This window comes from Gordionus sp. m RMFG-2023, chromosome 1 (assembly GCF_954871325.1).
Source record: "Gordionus sp. m RMFG-2023 chromosome 1, tfGorSpeb1-WG-v2, whole genome shotgun sequence".
Classification (NCBI taxonomy): domain Eukaryota; kingdom Metazoa; phylum Nematomorpha; class Gordioida; order Chordodea; family Parachordodidae; genus Gordionus; species Gordionus sp. m RMFG-2023.
Window position 1 is genome coordinate 72,284,511 of NC_088775.1, and position 22,151 is coordinate 72,306,661.

The 22,151-nt window shown below is 26.5% G+C and overlaps 1 protein-coding gene across 2 annotated transcripts in view; it reads right to left on the reverse strand.

Moving 5' to 3' along the window:
• LOC135922347 (uncharacterized) overlaps positions 1–16,592 on the reverse strand; it is a 49,566-nt gene extending 32,974 nt beyond the window's left edge. The window contains exons 1-3 of one of the 2 annotated variants that reach the window (XM_065456760.1): positions 15,442–16,588; positions 9,775–10,001; positions 8,447–8,651 (exon numbers count right to left, since the gene is read on the reverse strand). In XM_065456760.1, coding sequence (XP_065312832.1) covers positions 8,447–8,651; positions 9,775–10,001; positions 15,442–16,401 — 1,392 coding nt within the window. In that variant the 5' untranslated portion in view covers positions 16,402–16,588. Of the gene's footprint in view, positions 1–8,446; positions 8,652–9,774; positions 10,002–15,441 lie in introns of both variants that reach the window. The other variant, XM_065456812.1, reaches the window with a different exon arrangement.
• Positions 16,593–22,151: the final 5,559 nt, after the last annotated feature.

A 22,151-nucleotide genomic window follows, 5' to 3' on the forward strand; every position in this document is an offset into this window, starting at 1 on the left:
GCGTTCTAGCGTTTAAAAAAATGAGCCCTTTATGTCATTATAAAATAAATTAAAACTTACTAAACAACTATTCCTTTATGACATGGAAATTATTATGTATCAATTCTCAATTATTAAGCAGGCCATAAAAATTTAATTGGCAAACGATCGAGATACTTTATGAAAACGATATTTGCAACGCTCGATTTTTGTCTTCCTATCTTTTCTTATAATGAGCTCGTTACGCTAGCACGTTCTGGTATAGCCTTAGCCTAAAAAATTCATTGATAGTTTAAAAAAAATTATTTAATATATTTTAAAATAAAATATAATAATAAATATAATATACACACATGGTTAAAAACTTAAAAATTACAAGTTGAATGATTTCATGGATAAATTTTAGATAATAAAAGTGAATCGGGATAACTATATGGGCTAGGTTTTTAAACTATGGACTGGCTCGATGGGGTCTTTATTCGACTCCTAGGTGACCGCCAGCTAGCCTTTTCAAATTAAAGAACTCATTTGCTCATTTTATTTTTATTAAAAGAAAATACAAATATTTTCCACAGTTTGGAGAATGAGAATAGTTTTTGAAAATTAAAGCGACTCGTATAATGATATAATAATACTTAGATTGGCGATTCATTTATTTAAATATCTATCAATATTAATCAGCAGGTGGAACACCATCATTATTTTACAAATACGCAATTTTTTTTTCTTTTTTAAATCAAAGTTTCATTTATATAAGGCTGCGTCCAAAATCATAAAAATATAGATAAATAAAAAAAAAAATTTTGAAGAAAAAAATAACAGACTAATTTTAATGTAAAAATAAAATGGTGTCCAATTTCATTTTTCGGTATTAATAAAAATTAATTTTTTTAAAAAAAATAATTTAAAAAAATAAATTCGAATAAAAATTTTTTTTTTTATTTCATAAAAAAATAGTAAGTACAATTTTTAATACTTATCTTATCTAGCACGTTGGTCATGGACCTGCCCAAAATGAGCGAACGTGAATTACTATAGAGGCCCTATCCTCCATAATAATTATGCCGATTTTTTCCTCAAGGATACCAACAAACCTTGTAACCCAGGTATAATTATTAAGAGGAGTGGAACTCACCCAATCCAATAATAATAATAGCGTAGGGAATAAGATTATGAGCATATTTTAAAAGAAAAAAATAGTAGTACTGTATCATCCAATACAAATTATTAGTTATTTTTCTAAAAAATTATTTTTTTATTGTTAGTCTTGAATTATTATTATTATTATGATTATTAAATTTCATTTAGTTTATTTACGATTTGTTCCCAATTATTTAGTTAGAAGATATAATTATATTTAATTTTTATAATTATTTAGTTAAAAAATATGTATCTATTTAAACTATTAGACCTTAAATCTCATAATGTAATGTAATCTATTTGGAAATTTTCTTAAAATGTGCACTAATTTAATCTGCCTTCATTTACTATAGCCCTATTCAAATAACTTCAACTCTTAGATATATATCAAAGCAATATATGAAATTGTATTTTTAAATAATAAAATAAAATAACTTAACTTACTCATCTTTACTTGTTATATATCAAAGTAATATATGAAATTGTATTTTTAAATAATATACTAAAATAAAATTTAATTTACTCTTCTTTACTTGTTACATTCTCAGCAATTATTCGTCAAATGTTCGTATATAAGTCTTAATGCGATTTTGTAAGTTTACTATCCAACGAAGCACGTTTTATGAATTCCCAAGATAGATCTATGTCCGATAATGATCGATTTATTCTACCAAACCAACTATTTTTGTAGGATAGGAAAGGTTTGAGAGATGATTCTTCCAAAGGGGTAATAAAAAGGGCTTGATATACTAGGTTGATTGGGGCTTGTCTGAGAATGTGCCCTAATATTTCGATTTTCCTATATTCACATGGTCTATATATAGATGTCACATCTGGACCAATGATTATGATTAGAAGTATTATACAGGTAGAAAGTTTTGGTAATATATCTAAGACATTTGTTAATGAAAGTTTGCATCTTTTTACTTTCTTGTTTGGTATCTTTCCAAGTTTCTATACCATAGATTAAGGAGGGGAATATTAAAGTTTTAAATAATCGAATCTTTAAAGGAATTGATATTTGATTCGAACTCCATATTTTCATAAAAGATCTATATTTCAGTCTGCCTTTATTTAATTTAGCTATTAGGTCTAGTTTAGTATTTCCTTTTCTATCCAGTATCACTCCTAGATATTTTAATTGTTGAACTTCTTCTATTTTTCTCCCTTGTATCGTTAGATTCATGCTTGGAGGGGAGAATATTGATGTCATCAACTTTGTTTTATCAATATTTATTTTTAAACCAAAAAAATCAGCAACTTGGGTCATCATGTCCACTAGCAATTGGAGGTGTGATATAGAATCTCCTATAATGCAAATATCATCGGCAAAAGCAAGAATATTAAATTTCGCGATGGGAATCTGAGCTAAATATTGTTTAGTCACTCTTTTTATGATATAGTTTGTAATAAAATTAAAAAGAAGAGGAGAAAGGACACATCCCTGTTTCAGACCTATCTTAACTGGTATTTTTGTTGATTTATGACCCGCATGGATAATTTGTATCGAGTAATCATTATAGATATTTTTTAATATTTTTACCAAAGAAGTTGGAGTATTAACTTCTTCTAATGCTTTCCATAAACTACCATGAATAATCGTATCAAAAGCTTTCCTAAAATCAAGAGCTATAATTATTAATTGCCTTTTCCGTATTATAGATTTCTCTATTTGTATCTTTAAGTTGAGAATAGCTTCAAGAGCATTATGTCCCTTTCTAAATGAAACTATTGAATCCACATAATCTCGTTCTATAAAAGGTTTGAGTCGATTTAGGATAATGTTAGTGAAAATCTTATATATTATAGAATTTAGTGAAATTCCTCTCCAATCCTCTAGAGTTTTAGGGTACTTAGTTTTTGGAAAATTAATTAGGTTAGCCGGTAGCCAATCACTAGAGCAGATCCCTTCCTTCCATACTCTCGATATGATAGGGAATAGTATTTCGTCGGATAATATGGGGTCCGTTTTTAAATATTCACTACGAATATTATCTTGACCACACGCCTTGTGATTTTTTAGTTTCTTTATTATATTTATTATTTCACTCTTGATAGGGTCTATGATTCTATTTGTATTTTGGAATAAGGTAGAGAGGGAAGAATGTGTAGATAAAGATGTAGTATTATGAGTAATATTATCTTGTGGGAGAAATAATTGTGGGGGCCAGAGGTGAAATGGATGGAATGATGAATGGAAGACTCACTTTGGTTTGGTAAATGTAATAATTTTGATGGCAAGAGATTATAGGAAGAAGAGTTTTGAGGGCATAGATCAGAAGGCCATTTAGGAGGGTTCTAGTGTAATTGCACCTGAGGAGGCCAGGAGTTTGGGGTAGATGAATTTTGGTCAATGGGAGATTCTAAATTTAAGTTGTTCGTAGAGTTAGATAAAAGATTTGAGATATAAGAATTTTGAGCGGGAAGGTATTGGGGAAGTCCAAGGTTTAACAGATTTGGAGGCCAGAAACTTGAGGTAGATGGATTTTGATCAATGGGAGATATTACTATTTGGTTATTTGATGTAGAGGAGGGTTCATTACTATTAAATATTTTAGAGTAATGTGAAACCCATATTTTCATTTGTATCTCTGGATCTGTAATTTCTTTTGAGTTGTGACTAAGTTTAAAAAATTGCTCTTTTTTGAAAGAAGTGAAGGATTTCAATAATTTAAAAGCTTTATATGAATCATTTGCACTGAACGAATTACTTATCTCAGTGGCACGATCCTCAAGGAATTTCCTCTTATCTCTTCTGAGTTTATGACTTATATCGTTTAGGATATACATAGCTCTGTTTCTCCTATAATGACCACTCCCCACTAGATTTGAAATAAGATAAATTAAAAATACGTATTTTTAATTTTTGGAAGGCAATTAATAATTCCTCTATCTGCTGTTAATTTTTATAAATTTACTAACCCAAACGATTTTAGCCTTTTATATTAATATATTTTTTAGTGTCAGAATATAATTTTATGGAAAGCATAAGAGTGTACATGAACCTCTGGTGCAAAAATGACTAAAATTCAGAATTCAATTTATCTAAAAGAGAATGTTGAAAAACTGAGTCAAGTTTTAAATTGACATAGACAAATGTAAAATATTTAAAGACATAAATATAAAATAGTTTTTTATTTATAAAATTATATATTTTAATAGGCTGCACAATACCTTAATGAAATCAAAATATTGAAATTGCTTCATTTGAGGATACTATAATTTCTGTATTTTATTTTATTTTATTTTATTTTATATTCTATTATATTTATTATTGAACAAAAGCTAGATCAAGATATTTCTAATAAAGAAAATGAAAACCCCATAAATATTAATAAAAATATTCCTATTCCATCTATTAAAAGAAAAAAATTAAAAATTATTGAATCTGAAAGAACAGTAATGTTAAAAGGTAAAATAATTTTATAATAAATAATATTATTATAAAAAATAGATATTTTAGATTCAAACAAACTGAAGAAGATCAATGATAAACACCATATGATGGGGTTTTATCAATCTTATTTAAATCACACAAATGCACTGTCAATAGAAGATATATTTAAATTTAAAAAATTATTTATGTAAAATATTTAAATTTTGTATTATATTAACTCATATATAATAATTTATATTTAATATGGAAAAATTATATTCCTAATAAGTCATTAAAAACAATTATTATATCAGGTTTTCCAACTGTTTATTTAATATTGATACAATTATTTACAACATATATGTATTTATTAATTATACAAATAATATTTAATTATCACCATTATCAATAATATAATAATCTACATATAAATGTAACAATAGTAGCTACTGATGATTTGCTAATTTTTGCAAATAAGGCTATTTTTCTATAACTCATTCCTGTTGTCAAATATCTAAAAATATTAAGCTAATTTATTAAAAAAATAAAAATCATACACAAGAGTTATATAAAGCCTATTCTTCATACTAATATTGTTTTTATGTATGACTTTAGGGGTCTTTATTTCATTCACGTTAGAATATAATTAAAAGTTTCCACATGCATGTGAAATGTCTCACGGAATTTATCAGGATTTTAAAGTATAATGTCAAATATTTTAAAAAGTCCTTGATCTACATAATGAATAATATATTTATTAATATTCTAATTATAATATACACCTAAATTTGAAATATCTGTAGTCGTATCTCCAAATATTATATAATAAATAACTAATAATTGAATCATATCAAGCATTTCAAATATTTAATTTTTTATTTTAATTTTGTTAAAACTTAAATGTGTCCAAATTGTTTTGTTATTAATTTGCGAAAATTTTCAAATTTTAACGATTTTTTAAAAACATTTTGGACGCAGCCTAATAAAAAAAAAGGAAATTAAAATGGCGTATCACCAGCTGATTTGTATTCAACGACACTTCAAAAATGTATTTTAATAAATGAATAATTAGTCTGTAGTATTGTTAAACGGCTAGATTTAAAAAAAAGGCTAACCAAATATATTAGCCAAAAAATATAATGCAAACCTCAAAATTTTGTTAATAGAGGTCCAAACCTTTCTGCCATCTATGAGCAAATTTTCCAGTCTTGCCTAATATTTTTTGGCTAATATATTGGGTTAGCCGTTATTAAAAATCGAGCCGCTTAACAACACTAACAGTCTATGTGAGTTTTAAATGTCACCGAGACATAATATAATCAACACTTGACTGATAAACGCTACATAATAAATGGGACCAATTAAAGCCAGATGATCGCCAACTTATTGTAGGTTTGGTAATGCAATAATCATGAGGAACGATCAAAATGTATGATTCAACCTCAATTTGGCAATTAGCTGATTCCCATTAGTCCCGTAGCATTTTATATATACGATGGTCAGTTTAATGTTATAATACTTTCAGATAATCGGAATCACTTGAAAATCTTTAGTCCCTTATGCCCCCCAAAAACGTAACGCCACGATTTTTTTCTAGCCCGTAAACTTCATATCTCATTCAACCTCGCAAATTTTATATGAAAATTACGATGGTCAGTTTAATGTTATAATATTTTCAGATATTCGGTATCACTTGAAAATCTTTAGTCCCTCCCCCCAAAGACGTGACACCACTATTTTTTTCGGTCCCATAAACTTCATACCTCAATATATAATCATATCCAACAATTTAATTAAATTAACCCAGTAGCGTAGCCGGAGGAGCGCCAAATGCTTTAATTTTTTTTTAACTCATAAGCCTAAATTTTCTGTTTCAGCAAGCTTATATTTCCTATTATGGCGAGTCTACATTTCCTCTTTTTTTCACTCATGTGAACGTTCGGTCTCGGTTCTCAATAGAATAAAGCAATACTTAAACAAAACTATGAAGCCTCGCAGGCGCGTACGCAGCGGGTGGGGACAACCCCCCCCCCCCCAAAGCCAAAAAAGGCAGATGCCGGATTATATTTTTAATATTATTGTTAAAATTAATTTATATTTGTTAATATTTATTCCTATCTCATATATATATTAATTACATTTATTTATCACATTGATCTACTAAGTTATTTTATCAATTAATTTCGATTTTAAGTTTTTCTTGGCGTAATTTACCTATTTTCAAATTTTAGTGGCGTATTATTTATCTAAATTTCTAGTCAAATAATAATTATCTCTGAAACTCCTTGTCCAACGGAGAAAGAAATTGCAAGCTTGTCCAACGAGATCGAGTCTCCGCCATCAAGCAGTAACAGCTTTTATGGAGTTAGAAGAGCCGATTATTAATGCTATTACTGAAATATCACAAAGGCTTGAAAGAAATATTTCCTCAGAAGCAAGAAAATTATAGGATTCAATACTTATTTCAAATTTTTTTTCTCATTAAAATGTATTATTTAATTATACAACTATTTTATGTAATACTTTTCAAAAACATGACATCTTGATTAAGAAGATGTAGCGGAGAGCATTTTATTAAAACTCAAGGAAATTAGAGCTAATTTGATAATAAGCAGAGCTATGCGTGTTTAATATTTGTCCCCCTCGACTTGCAGCAAGAAAGCTCATCGTTAAAACATTAATATAGGATCAGTAGAAGAGTATTATAAAACAAATGTCCCCTCTCTTAGATACATTTATAACCCAATGCAGCACTTACAAACACAAAAGCCTTTCCAACCTTTTCAGATAGTGATAGAAAAAAAATATATATTTGTTAGATTTTTATCATGAAGATGTTAAAATATCTTATGAGGCCTTATTAGCTGAACTATGATTAAAAGATTAACTATGGTTGATACAGTCCCAAAAAATGCTATGGATGCTTTGCGTTATCTCAAACACATTTTAGATTATATTCCCAATGTATTAAAACGGTTATATATATATTAATAACTCTTCCCATTAGTAAACTAATGAGAGAACATTCTCTTTTTTAAAAAGAATAACAGAGCCCTGCAGAGGTACCATTTGCAAAAAAAATTTCGGGTCCGGCCCGAATTTTTTTAAAATAAATTACATTTATTTTTGATTTTTATAGCTAATAATGGCGATTTAAAATATACAGCTAGGCCCGGATATTTTTTTTGAAAAAATTTTCAGGCCCAGCCCGGGTATGTTTGAAAAAATTAAGCTGGAGCGGCAAGTCTCTGAAAACATATCTATGAAATACAAATTCTGGTAGATTGAATGATTTGGGTCTTTTGAATATTCATAGGCATTTAACGCCAAGCAAGGATAGATTGAAAAATTAGCTCAAAACATACAAAATACAATTATTCCTAAGAAACTTGTATTAATTTATATTTGCAACATTTAAATTTTTTATACTTTATACATTTTAAAGGCTCAAAAAATTCAAATTTCAATTTCGGGTCATTTATGTGATTCATATCGTGGTTATATTCAATTATTTTATAATTCACATTTATTTTATAGTTTTTCAATGCCGATTTATATATAATTTTTTTGTAATTCACATTAATTTAAAATTGTGTATTAGAAAAGCTATTAGTCATAATATGCTTAGTATTTTTAATTAACAATAATATTTCTTAAAAAATTTTATTATCCCCCCCCCTAACCAAATTCCTGCGTACGCGCCTGAGCCTCAGTATAGGGAGAACTTTTATTATCTTAAAATGATATTTAGAAAAACAGAAAAATTTGCCGTGGGAGATTCCCTGCCCAACCCCCATTTTCTTATATGAATAGGTTGTAGCATGTACATAAATACGTGGAAATATTTATGGTAATAATAATATAAAGAAACAAGTATTTTATTTCTTTAGTTATTTATTTCGATATTTCTTTCTGCTCCACCCCCTTTTCTTTCTTTAACCCTATAAAAACCTCCATAACAGCTTTGACGAATTCTTTTTCGATCCCGGATGATGTAGTGCTGTACGTAGAATTTCTTTTCGAATCATCGAGCGAAAAACTAGAACCAGAGGTAACATTAAGAAAATCAAGGGGAGGTGCAATTAAGCCTATGCCGTCATTTTCTAAGCATTTCCTAACTTTATCCGCTATGTGGTCGTAAGATGACGAGGCGTGTCTAACGAATTTATAGAGATAAATAAATTAAATTTTTTATTAATAAAATAATAATTTAATCATACCTAATATTCAAAAATTACATTGATATTCATTTCAAAATTTATAAATCGAATATAAATAATAGAAAATAATAGGCGAATAATATTATTAATTCTTATTCGTATCAATCGAAATCGAATTATTAAGATATGGAAGGTCATTGTCAATCAAATATTATATTTTTCTGCATTGATTATAGTAAAATAGTTTTTCTTGCTACTGAATTTACTATATTCGTATTTGATCATCTTTATAAATATTTTCCTTTACAAGGAAAATATTGCATGCAAATAAGAAATTAAATAATTTGAATTAAAGAAGAGACAATTAGAAAAACATGTTTTAAAAGTGAAACGTTAACGTTGTATTTATTAAAATTAAATATTAATTCTTTCCGCATTAAAATTAAAAATTATAATTAATAATTTCAGTTAAATTATTGAATTTGAGTTATAATTGATTTGATTTTATGATTATTGGATATCAAACTTTTTAAAATTTATAAATATGAGGCAAAATTTTCAACTTTTTAAGAAGCATTAAAAAAATTATCGAAAAATTGGGGTATTTTTTCTAATTTATTTTCATCGGTAGATATTTTTGTCCAATGTTTTTTTGACTAGGACATTTATGTCAGTGATTCTCCTAATTTTTATTCTGTAGTGTTTTTAAAATTTTTTTACTTTGTTAAATAATATGAAATAAAATTAACATAAATGATTTATTTTTAAATTTTTTTTAATTTTTAATCGAACCGACATTTTTTTCAAGTCTCAAGCCCGATCTGTTCCGAAAGATTTCAAGGAAAACATGAAAATTGTAAGGACCCGGGAAGAAATTCAAGTTTTCTTCTAAAAATGGAACATTTTTTAAATTTTTTTGTCGTAGTTCGACCAGAGAATCTTTATCCGAGTTTGACCAGAAAACGCGACCAAGTCCGAAGACCTGAGTCGGACTGATCCTAGTTTCGAATAGAACAGATCCGTGTAGGACACTAATTTATAGTATATTTAACAATTGCCGTATATTCAGATTGATTAAAAAAATATAAGAATTATGAATAAAAATCTTTAAAAAACCACCTTCTAGCCAATTCCGCCAGTACCATTCCAGAAGCTATGTATCCGATGCGGGTCTGAAACACGAATAAAGCATCCGATTTACAATTTAGCAAGTGACAAAGACAGTTATAAGTAACCGACTCGTTTAAAAAATGAAGAAAAATGGCCGTCAAATAATAGATTTGAGGAGCGTAAGATATGTCCGGATGAGTAAATTCTAGTATGCTCACTATCCTCTTTACGCCTAACTTTTGTAAAATTTCATTCAAATAAAAATTTGTTTGAAATAAAGTTTAAAAAGAATCATAAGGTGAAATTTTATATAATGGCACACTTTTACCATTTTTAAAAAATTTAATTTATGGAATGGGACAAAAATAAATGTTCAGCAGTGTACAGACCGAATTTGCCAGACATAATAACTAGATTTCACATGGTTTCTAGACTCAATCTGAATGCAGCCGAACATTTTTTTGAATTTTAGGATTATGATTTAAACCATCCCGTTTGACCTTCACTAACGCAGAAAATTTTTAATACAAAGTTGGCCAAATTATTCTTTTTTTTTAAAAAAATATTTGATTTAAATTAGCCAAAATCTTAAGTTGTAGTTTAGAAAGACAAAGCGAAGTCTATTTAAATTATAGTTTTTTTTATTGGTATTAAAAAGTCAAAACGAAATAAACAACCTGATAAATCGGAAAAAATTTAAAATGAATTACTTTTTCTTTTTTTTTAAATTTTTTTTACTAGATTCAATATTAAAAAAAAAATTAGTATACATATAAATAATTATTTTTTAATTTTTAATTAATTCGTTTGTTCGTCTTTGTTTCAGTATTATATAGGCAGCAACTTGATTACTCGTTGCATTGGCAGACGCCAAATCAAGGTACTTTTTGTTTAAATTTTTTTTTCTAAAAAAAGCCAATAAAACATATTAATTATGTGCTAAAAAAACTATTGCAAAACGAATAAAAACTCCTACAATTAATTTAATTTTTTAAATTTGAAAAGCTTGATCATATTATATATGTTTAGGAGCAAGTTATAAATTATTTATGTTTTAAAACCCATACCTTCCCTCGCAAGTCACAAGATCTATATCAAAATTTTTCTTATAAAAAAGCGTTTACAGATAAAATCATTTTTGCTATATATAGTGAGATCAAACCAGATGACCATTTCAACGCAATTATAAAAAATATCTTAGGTTTTAAAAAAAAAATCAATATTCCAAGTTAATATTTTTTTTGGTAGAGATTTATATAAATTTTTTTTAAATTATTATTATCAGAGACCTGTAGGCATGGCCCGTAATTTTTAAATATACCCGGGCAGGCCGGGTCTAAATTTTTTTTTAATCACGGTCGGGCCTAAAAAAATTTTTAAAAAATACCCGCGCCCGGCCGTGCAAATGGTACCTCTGTAGTCCCTGATTATTATTAGAGGCATTCTTTATATTCTTTTTCTAGCAAGAAAGGAACGGATAAAAGCGGGATACAAATGTAGCTCAAACTACAATATCTATTTTTCTTTATTAGATATAGTCCAGTTTCATATTTTTAAAGTATAAATTAAGCCAGTTATCAGACCAAAAATATTTAATTTTTTTTGAATTATTCTTAAACAGGACAAGAAAAAAAATTATACAAAAAAATCGGTTTTAAATTTAAAAATAATTTTTTTTAGGAAAAATTTGAATACCGCGCTCCCGGTATTTTGGACAAGATTGTTGGCAAGAGCATAATGAGCAAAGAAACAGCGTGTTCTTGCGCACCAACCATCCCCATTATGCTCTGGGTATAATGTGTATTTATTAAGAAGATATTCTTATTCAGGATAATTTATTATTTTATACTTATCGTGGTAATCATTAAATTACGATTATCTTAAATAACAAAAATTTGATTTTGTGATATAAGAAAATACGCCAATTTTTTTAAAAAATATTTTTTTGTTTCAAATTGATTAATAAACCTCAAAGGCATTTTTATATATTTTTTGTTTCAATATCTTCTTTATTTTAAAAGAAAAAAGATAGAGTGAATATTAAGTTTAAGTTTAATATTTTCTTTAAAAAATTAACAATTTTTTAAAAGAGTAAAAACATTCGATTTCTTAGGGGAAATCCAAGATCAAGATGTATGGGTAATATAACAGTGTACAGAAGAATAAATGTGATTTTAAATGAGAACATTTATTTATATACTATATAAAAAAAATATGAATAAAAAAATGTCATCAAATTGGTTCCTATTATATTAGAAATTTGCAAGGCCCGACCTTAAAATAAGGGTAATGATGTATAGCGTGTTTTATGTGTTTTATTAAAATATAGTGCTGTAATTTTATCCTTATATATAAAAAATTTTGATGATTTTGAGTAGCGTCTGCCTAGTTGGTTGAGGGCGTGTATCACAATCCGTTAGCGCTCGGTTCAAATCCAGTATGGGTTAGGTTTTTTTAAAACTAACTAGGTGGTTACGTCCTTGGGAGGATGATATATACTAGATCAGACTCGACCACGTGATTCCGTTGATATATATTAAAAATAAATGAGTCTTATTGCATTTAAATAAATTGTAGTCATTGTTTTAGCAAGTGGACTAACGTCATATATCATTACCCTTAAAATAATATATTTTTTTTGCTTATAATTTTAATGATCAAATGTCCTGTAACTATGATCATTCATCTAAGAACGATTTCCCTTTCCTACATTTTGTGTTTATTGCTATAATTAGGGGCGAACTCGGAGAGAAAAGGCCCTCTAGGACGAAAGTTCAAAGGGTCCAAATTTTTTTTTGAGTTATTTTTACTTACACATCTTTATATGAGACCTCCAGGCCTGGCCCGGGTACACAGGTAGTTAATTTTTTCAAATATACCAGGGCTGGGCCTAAAAAAATTTTTTAAATACCCAGGCCGAGGCGAGTATTTTAAAATCTAATATTTTTAAGTCATTATTAAATATAAAAATAAATGTTTTAAAATATCAGGGACTGGCCAGGCTTGAAAATATAAAACTCGCCGGAAAAAATAATCTGGACCAGGCCAAAAAATTTTTTAAAAAAAACAATCATGGCCGGAACGTTCAAATGGTGCCTCTGCAGGTCTCTGCTTTTATATTATTTATTGAGTATACTGTATATAAAGTTAAATATAACATCACATAAAATGCTAATTTAATATATATATAATATTTCTTTTCTTAGCATAATAATTTTCACCTTAATATGAGAATTTATAAATTTCACTTAATTCATCTCTACTAATTCACGTTCAACTGCCATCATTAAAAAGGCGCATACCTAGTTAATTGTGGCCAATATTGGCAAGTAGTCTATTTTTAAATTATTTTTAGTTTACCGAAGTTCGTTAACAACTCATTTGTGAAAAAGATAATGTAAGAAAATATTCGTATAAAATAATAAGTTGATTTATGCATATATAGCTTGCTTGCACTTTTTTTGCATTTGGTTAGCGATTCTTCACTACAATTTTCTTTCATAACCTTGAATTATTTTTATTATCACTCCCTGTTCTGTTATTCCATAAATACTATGAATAATCATGTCAATTGCCATAAATTCACGAAAATCAAATTAGTTATTTTCGTATTTCAGGAACAAAGCAAAGCCTTTTCAGTTATAACTTCTTTGCTAATTTCACAAACTGTCTAGGATAAAAATATTTGGCATCCATTATATGGTATTGATATTTTAAAAATCTTTCTGTAAAACTGGTTACTATATCTCATCAATAATAACGCTGAATACCATAATTCGGTAGATTTGAAGTGCATCATTTGGACATATATCTGGAAATCCCTCATGACTTTTTTACGACTAACTACAGAATATTATTTCCATTTTATAGATATATCTTAACCAATTTTATCGATAATATTTGCCATATTGGTGGTTGCTTTTATATGCATCAAAGTGAAGTTTATAAAACTCACAAAAAATTTACCATCTTCAACTATTTTCCAAATGGTTAGGATTACTAAATTTCTTGTTTACGTATTTTCATAGGGCTCAATTACTTCAAAAATCAAATAGAATTGAGCCATTAATAAGTTTTAAGTTTCCATAATGTATTTAATAAAGCTATATATATGTATATATTATTAAGACACTTATATTAGTCGGCAGTAGCACATACGTGCGCCATTTCGTTTTACCAATTTTTTAAGTTTTTTGAACCTTTAACCTGGTATGCATAATTTTTCGTCCATCCTTTTATATTTAAAAAAAGTGACAAGTCTGAAAATAAGATTGAGATTCTCTGCCTCAAGAGTATTACATGTATCAAACGCATAAATTGAAAATATGGCTATATAACACCATATAAATACTATCTGATAACAATCGCTTTGCTGCTCAGTCAAACAACCCTCTATTCATGTGCTTTATTAGCAATCATATTCAATAATCGAAAATTTATTTTATAAAAAAAACACTTGAAAGACCCCAGTTTTTATATAATCTTGGGACCTCTTAGAACTTTTCCTCGTGAGGCTTACTGACCAGTCTGCCGCTGGCTTTAATAAGAAAATCATGAAACCTAAATTATCATAATAATTAGTAGGATATGGATTTAAAAGGGGTCTTTGAGAAACTTTAATTAAAAATTAGAATTAGGCCAGGTACATATTCGATAAAAACAAAATTCCAACTAGGATGGGCTTGAAAACTTTGTAATTTGCAGAACTCTAGTTCTTACTATACAAAAAAATCATATTGGCTTAATATGCAGAAGTCTCACTGAAATGAACTCTCATATAATCCAATTAGTTTTACTGATAAGGAATGACATAATACCTACCTAGATCAGTGATGCATTTATTAAAATGCATTTTGAAGCATCGTTAAATATAAATAAGCTCCTGATAGGCCATTTTGATTTCCCATACACTCATTTTTTATATTAAAGTTTCTTAAAAAATTTTAATATAAATAATTTATATGGGAAGCCAAAATGGCACGTCACTATCTGATTTGTATTAATTAATAAAAATTGTCTAGGTAGTATTATATGCCTTTGGGAACAGCTTCTTCCCTACAGCAGAGGCATTTCCATTTTATGATTTTTTAAATGATTAATCAATATAATTGAAATTTATTTTTTAATCAGTTCATTATGGCCTAAATTTTTAAAATTATACCATCTTCTCTAAACCAAATTCTAGAATTAAGGTCTTTGCTTCCTATAAAAAAAAGGTCATTTTGATTTTACCATTTAACCATAATGCATTTTAATGATTCTGCTTTATATTTGCTTCTTAATGGTGTTTATTTCTTGATAAATATAGAATTGATAATTGGTACAAAAGTCAAATAAATTTTTTTAAGATTAAAAAAATATATTCTCTTTTTGTGAATTTTGTACTTATTTATACCCAATGGCTTCATTAAAAACAAAAACAAGCATAGAATGCTTAAATTCAATTTGAGGGTATCCAAAATAGTTTAAATTTAAGCAAGCATTAAAAAATATTTGACTAGCAAGCTTAAATTATTAAAGAATAAACCCTTGCTTTCTTTCTTTTTTGTCTATAAAAATCTTCAGTTATTTTATAATTACTCACAAAAAAGTAGCCACTTAATAATTCTCCCCTCCTTTTTATATAAAAGGCAAAATTGTTTTATCGTATATAAATATTTATTTAAAAAAGCAAACTTTTCCTTCATTGTTTAGGTGATAATGCGACATAAATCTTGTATCTATGAAGGCTGGAACAGGAAAATCTTGATCCGTTAGTTGATCATTGGCTTTACCAATCAATTGAGGAAAGTATTGGACCAAAATGTCTTCAAACTTATTAGCAGTAGCTACATTCTTACCGCCTACTTTGAGACATAATTTTTGCCAAATTTCTGATCTAATGGGTTGATCTATAGGCCAGTTATTGTTTCTCATGTAAGCTTTAATCATCTGAGGGTCACCAGAGGATAAGATGGCATCAAAATCATGTAAAATACGTTGAGATGGGGATTCAAATTGAGAATCAAGCTGAATAATGGAGGATGGTAATTGTGACGGCTTGGATTTAGAAACAGAACTAGACCTTATCTTCTCGTCAGAATCTTTATAACTATTATCTCTAACATTGTTAGGTGATGAAGTTAATTGTGGTGATTTTGGTAATTTAGGGGAGGCAGGAGATGAAAATGGTTTGGTGTAAGTTGGGAGTGATATAGAAAGGGAAGCTACCATTTTTTTAGTGGCAGAGGCTAAAGAACTAGTGGATGATACTATGGAACTAGGAGAAGTTTTAAATGACATAGACCCAAGGCTATATTTATTAGCATTAATTGCAGAGTTTAGAGCCTCTAATGAGGGTGCAGTAGTATATTGCAAATTTGAATGATAGTCATCATTATCATATATAAAATAAGTGTCCCCTTTTATAGAGGATAGAAGATCTGGGATATTTACTAATGGAGTAAATGATTTTTTTCTCAAATATTTAGAATGTTCTTCCATCAAAGGGTCATCCATTATTGAATCATCATTCAATGCTTTTGTTGAAGATGCTAGAACTTGATCTTTGCCAGATTTACCGAAGCTAAAAGAGAAAGAGGGTGGACTAATTTTAAATTTAGGTGACTTTTTTGTATATGAGGAATCAGATTTCATCTTAAGAAAAACACAAGATAATAATTATGAGTAAATTTTTATTTCATTTAGCAATCTACATGAGGATTGTATTATATTCATTATCAAATTTGTGCAACATGTTCATGCTGCATTTTATTTAATTTACCAATATCAGTTGATATTAATTTAAATAATAAATATATAATACACATAAATATTTACCATTACAAAATTATATTTCATATCTACATAGACAATTTGAAAATAAGTAATAATTTAAATATCATATTGGAGATTTCCTGCCTATGATCGTATCGACACTTCATCGTAAAGTTTCGTCCAATTCTGTGATTGGTTCATTAAAGTGAGGGAAAAGTAATAGTTTAAAAATATTTTTATTTATAATCATTGTAATGGAAATTAAAACGGTATCAAACAATATCACAATTCTTCTTGAGAAAAGAATTAATCCCGATATAATTCAATGTTAACAATCTAGATAATAATCAATTTTGTAATTTTAGAAAACAAAATTACTAATAAAAAATCCAAATGATGACATGATATTCTTTGTTTTAATTATTTGGAATATACATTGCATAGAGTAATTAATTCCAAATCATATTACCGATGTAGAAGAAAAAGTTGTTCTTGACGGGGTATTTTTCAATCATTAAGTTCACAGAAACTCAGGATCATACCTTAGAACAATGTAAATCCCCTATTGGTAAGTTTTTTTTATAGATAATTCACTATAACACCTATTATTTAGTCAATAACCTTCTACTTATGTCTGATAGTCAACCAATAACTCAATTCCAATTATCTCAACAAATTATACAACCTTCATTATCAAGTTTCATAAAATATTAGATTTTTAAAATCAATATAGTTTTAGACTATCAGCTTACTCAATCTCAAATTCTAGCAATGCCCAACATGCAGTCTGCTAATACCATATCAAGTTTCACAAAATAAAATTTCTATAATCAATTTTTTTTAGGCAATATGTTTACTCAGTCTCAGTTCTTTGTCACAAACTCTCAACCAACTTTAACTAGTACCATCAATTATTATCTTTTTATATTCATTACTTTTAGGTAATATATTTGCTCAATCTCAACCCCTAGTAACACCTAACATGCAACCTCTTAATGCCATATCAAGTTTAACAAGTTATCAAATTTTATAATCATTTAATTATTAGGCATTATATTACCTCATAGGAATGACTCTAAAAAAACAAATTCTAAATATATCCTAAAAGAAAGAAATTTGGAAAAGCTGACTACACAATATAATAATCATATTATTAATAAATTGGAGTTTGCTGATAAATCATCAGCTTTATATTTATTTTAATCATGTTTCTTTGTTTTATACATTTTAAATAATAAATATTTGTCTTATACATTATAAATATTTGTCTTATACATTATAAATAATCTATATTTGAATAATAAAATGCTTCTTAATTTTCTGTAAAAATTGAATCCTATAATAACATAAATAAATACATTTAAAATTACATTTTTACCATTCCAAATGAATTAATAACATTTGTACCTTTCCAAATGAATCAATAACATTTTTACCATTCCAAACCTGTTAAATATAATAAATAATACATTAAAAATTAAATTTTTACCATTCCAAATGAATTAATAACATTATTACCTTTCCAAATGAATCAATAACATTTTTACCATTCCATACCTGTTAAATATAATAAATAATACATTAAAAATTAAATTTTTACCATTCCAAATGAATTAATAACATTTTTACCTTTCCAAATGAATCAATAACATTTTTACCATTCCAAACCTGTTAAATATAATAATAATACATTAAAAATTAAATTTTTACTATTCCAAATGAATTAATATCATTTTTATCACTTCAAACATTTTAATCTCCATTTTGAACGAATTGGACGAGTTGGACGAAAAATACGATGAAGTGTCTTACGATCAAAGGCATCCCCCCCATATTGGATATGTCAGTTAGCCAAAAGGCTAACAGATTTTCAAAAATTTTAAAATCCAAATATAATTTATATCATTGAAAATCTCGATAAATTTTAAACGAGATTTAAGATTTTTTAAAAAGAATAATTATCTATGTTTAATATTTCAAATACTGTCAAAATTGATCTCGATCCTGGTTCGATCATAAATTTGGCAATTTCCTCGGATTTATGATCCTGTATAAAATTGAGGATCGTGATAGAGTCTATTTAGTTTTCTCGATCCTTTTAAAAATTTATTTTTTACTTAAAAAGCAATAAAAATAAATATTTTTTTAATTAAATTAAAATATTAAAGAATATCAATATCATCATACTCCGTCATATTTTATATTCATAAATTTTATCGAGACAGCGTACAAGTTTTATTTATTTAATTATATTTAATATAAATTAATTCTAGGTTTTAATATAGATTTAGAAGATTATACACCTACTAGTAATGTATAAATGAAATTTTTAACCTTTCATAAGCCACATAAGTATTTTGCATTATATGAAACTTATGAAAGTAACTACGCCATGATAACTGAGTCATGCTCTTTATGTAGGAAGAACATATCGTCTTCAAATGTTAGTAGTTGAAACTTCAAAAGGCAATTAAATATTTTTCGAATTTTAAGCATGCATGCATTTTTTAAATAATTTGCGAAAATTTTCAAATAATGTGAACGTTTTCATTATAATATTGGATTATGGCCTATACTAATATCAGCTGTATAAATTGAGAATACAATAAGAACAACTAGTTTAACTATGCAAATCTGAAGATGAGATGCAAAATCTCATTATTATATATTTAGTATACACACTCTAGTTCCACTCACCATCAGCATTTCTCCTACTTCATCATAATTCCCACAATACAATAATACTATCACTAATGATATAGATCAATTACCCCTTTATGAAACCTTTTTTTTTGCAATCAAATCTTTTATATCATGATCACATATAAAAAACTGATTTGAAGATAGAAAATAAAAATTATAGAAATATTCCAGATAGAAAAATTTAAATTTATCAGTAAATGTATTATATAATTAATGGCATTTGTCAGCAAAAATTACATCATATCCTACTTTTATGAATTTTGAACTTTAATTTACAGAACAATATATAAATTTTGCCATAAACATATCCGTGAATTTTAACCTTAAAGGTTTTCCCTCCTTGAGGCATATTATACCACTCTATTGCATCTTGGTGTTCAAGTATACACACTCTGGTTCCACTCACCAGTGGCGTCACTAGGGGTGGGGGAGGGAGGGGCGCGCAGGGGCTCAAGCCCCCTGAAGCAAAAAAAATTTTTTTTTAATGGTTCCTTAATAATATTCCCTTAAATTAAAAAGAACTTTTTTTGATTGTCCCCTGTTTATTATAATTCTATTAAGTAATATATAGATTTAATTTTATTATTTAAAAATTAATAAGACTATCTAAATTTTTATTAGATTAGATTAATACATATAAATTATATTTTCACTATGTCAGCTTGCAATCAAATTCTTTGAAAAATAAAATATCAATACCATGCTTAATGTTTAAATATCAATTTAGCATTAACAGTTGAAGTTTAATTGATTTTTATTAATTAAATTATTATATAACCCTAATTAAATAAATATAAAGATTTATTAATTGAAAATTAACAAATTTAATATTGTAAGCCGAGTTTAAAATCACTATTTAAATAAAATGACTTTGCGATTTAAAAATTTAAGCATTAAAGACTTTATGAAAAAAACTAAAGATAAAAGTAGTAATAATCTTGAGGACCAAAGAAGAGGATTCAATAATAAAGCTTGTGATGAACAAAGTATATTTTATACAGTTTTTAAAATTCAAACTTTGATTTAGTTGAAAGACGATTAATTGTAGTTTTAAAAGATATAAATATTGAAAACAAAAATGTTAAAAGAAAGAAAATAGGTAAATAAATTTATATATAGGTCTGTGTCCAAAATGTTTTGAAAAAATCCTTAAAATTTTCACAAATTAATAATAAAACACTTTGGACATTTAAGTTTTAAAAAATAAAAATTTATTAGTTAATTATCTATTTTAATGGAAGGTTTCTTTTTCACTTGATCATAATTGAAGTTATATGTTTTTCCTATTTCCTCCCAAATTTGCCTAATTTCTATAGAATTTCTATTTAAGTCATTTTTCACCAGAGTATTAAACAATATTGATTTCTTTAGTTTTCAAGTTAAGCAAAAATTGCTTTACAAATATATTTTCACATTTCAGGAGCAGGACACTAGAAATGGAAAATTTTTTTTAAATTTTTCTATTATAATCACATAAGGTGATGTCAAAATATTAGCTAAATAAAACAAATATTTTCTATATAAATTGTCAATATCTTAAAAAATCATACACTATTATTCTTTTTACATTAATAAAGATAATATTGGCTAAATTGTTTACTCAATCATTCTTTCATAATTTGATAATTATATATTTATTTGTTTATCCTAACTTAATAATAAACTATATTTTAATAAAATGCTAAACAAATTTAGAATAATTTGCTTATTTATATATATTTTTGAAAAATGGACATTATAATATGGAATATTACTTTTTATATATTATATTTACAAAAATAAATACACTGAAAAGAAATACATTTTAAAATTAATCTTATTTAGATTCATTGAATAATGAAGAAAGTATTGTGAATGACATGATTGTAAATAATGTAAGTACAGAAGGAAATAAAATAGGTAAAAAATTAATTTATATATAAGATATTTTATTTATAAAATAATAGAAGCACTATGTGTGGCTCAATCTGAAGATATATGTGTGATCCAATGTACAGATATCTCTGAATGTATTAATTTTTTAAATATAAGTGAAGAAAGTATTGTGAATGACATGATTGTAAATAATGTAGGTACAGAAGGAAAGAAAATGGGTAAATTAATTTATATATAGGATATTTTATTTATAAAATAATTGAAGCAATATGTGTGGCTCAATCTGAAGATTTATGTGAGATCCAATGTATAGATATCTCTGAAGGTATTAATTTTTTAAATATAATTAAATATAAAATTTTAGGCATGGATTCTGAAGAGGATACTACAACAAGCCAGATTCTTGATAGCAGTAAATATAAAGGTATATTGGATAAAAAAGTTTTATTACAACACAGTGGCGTAGACAAGGGGGTGTCGAAACCTTCCCCCCCCCCATGGAAAAAAAATTTTTTTTTTTTTTTTATAAAATAAAAAATTATTTTTTTTTTATTGCGAATAATTATATTTAAAAAACGGTTTCAATTTAGAGAAATAAGATAATATATTATATATAATACAATATGAATATGAATATCACAATGAAATATATTTATAAAAAAAGGAGTTTTAATTTTAAATGATCACATCGTTTAAAAATATATATAAATTATATGAACTAAAATATTAAATAACAATAAAAGAATAAAGATATATTGTATGTAAATAATTTCTGGCATAGTTAAATTTATTAAATAACAATAAAGATATTTTGTAAATATTTTCTGGCTTGGCATAGTTAAATTAGATATTTATAAATTTAATTATTAAATATATATTTTTAAACTATATAGATAGTTTGTAAATTTTAATTTTTTATAATTTTTAAATATGGATATCCGTAAGTTTTTTCGTCAACAACAAAAAGAAAAAGGTATATAAAAATTTAAGTTGTGTAATTTGAATTAGAAATATATATAGATAGATGTTGCTCTTGCTAGTAAAAATCAGCC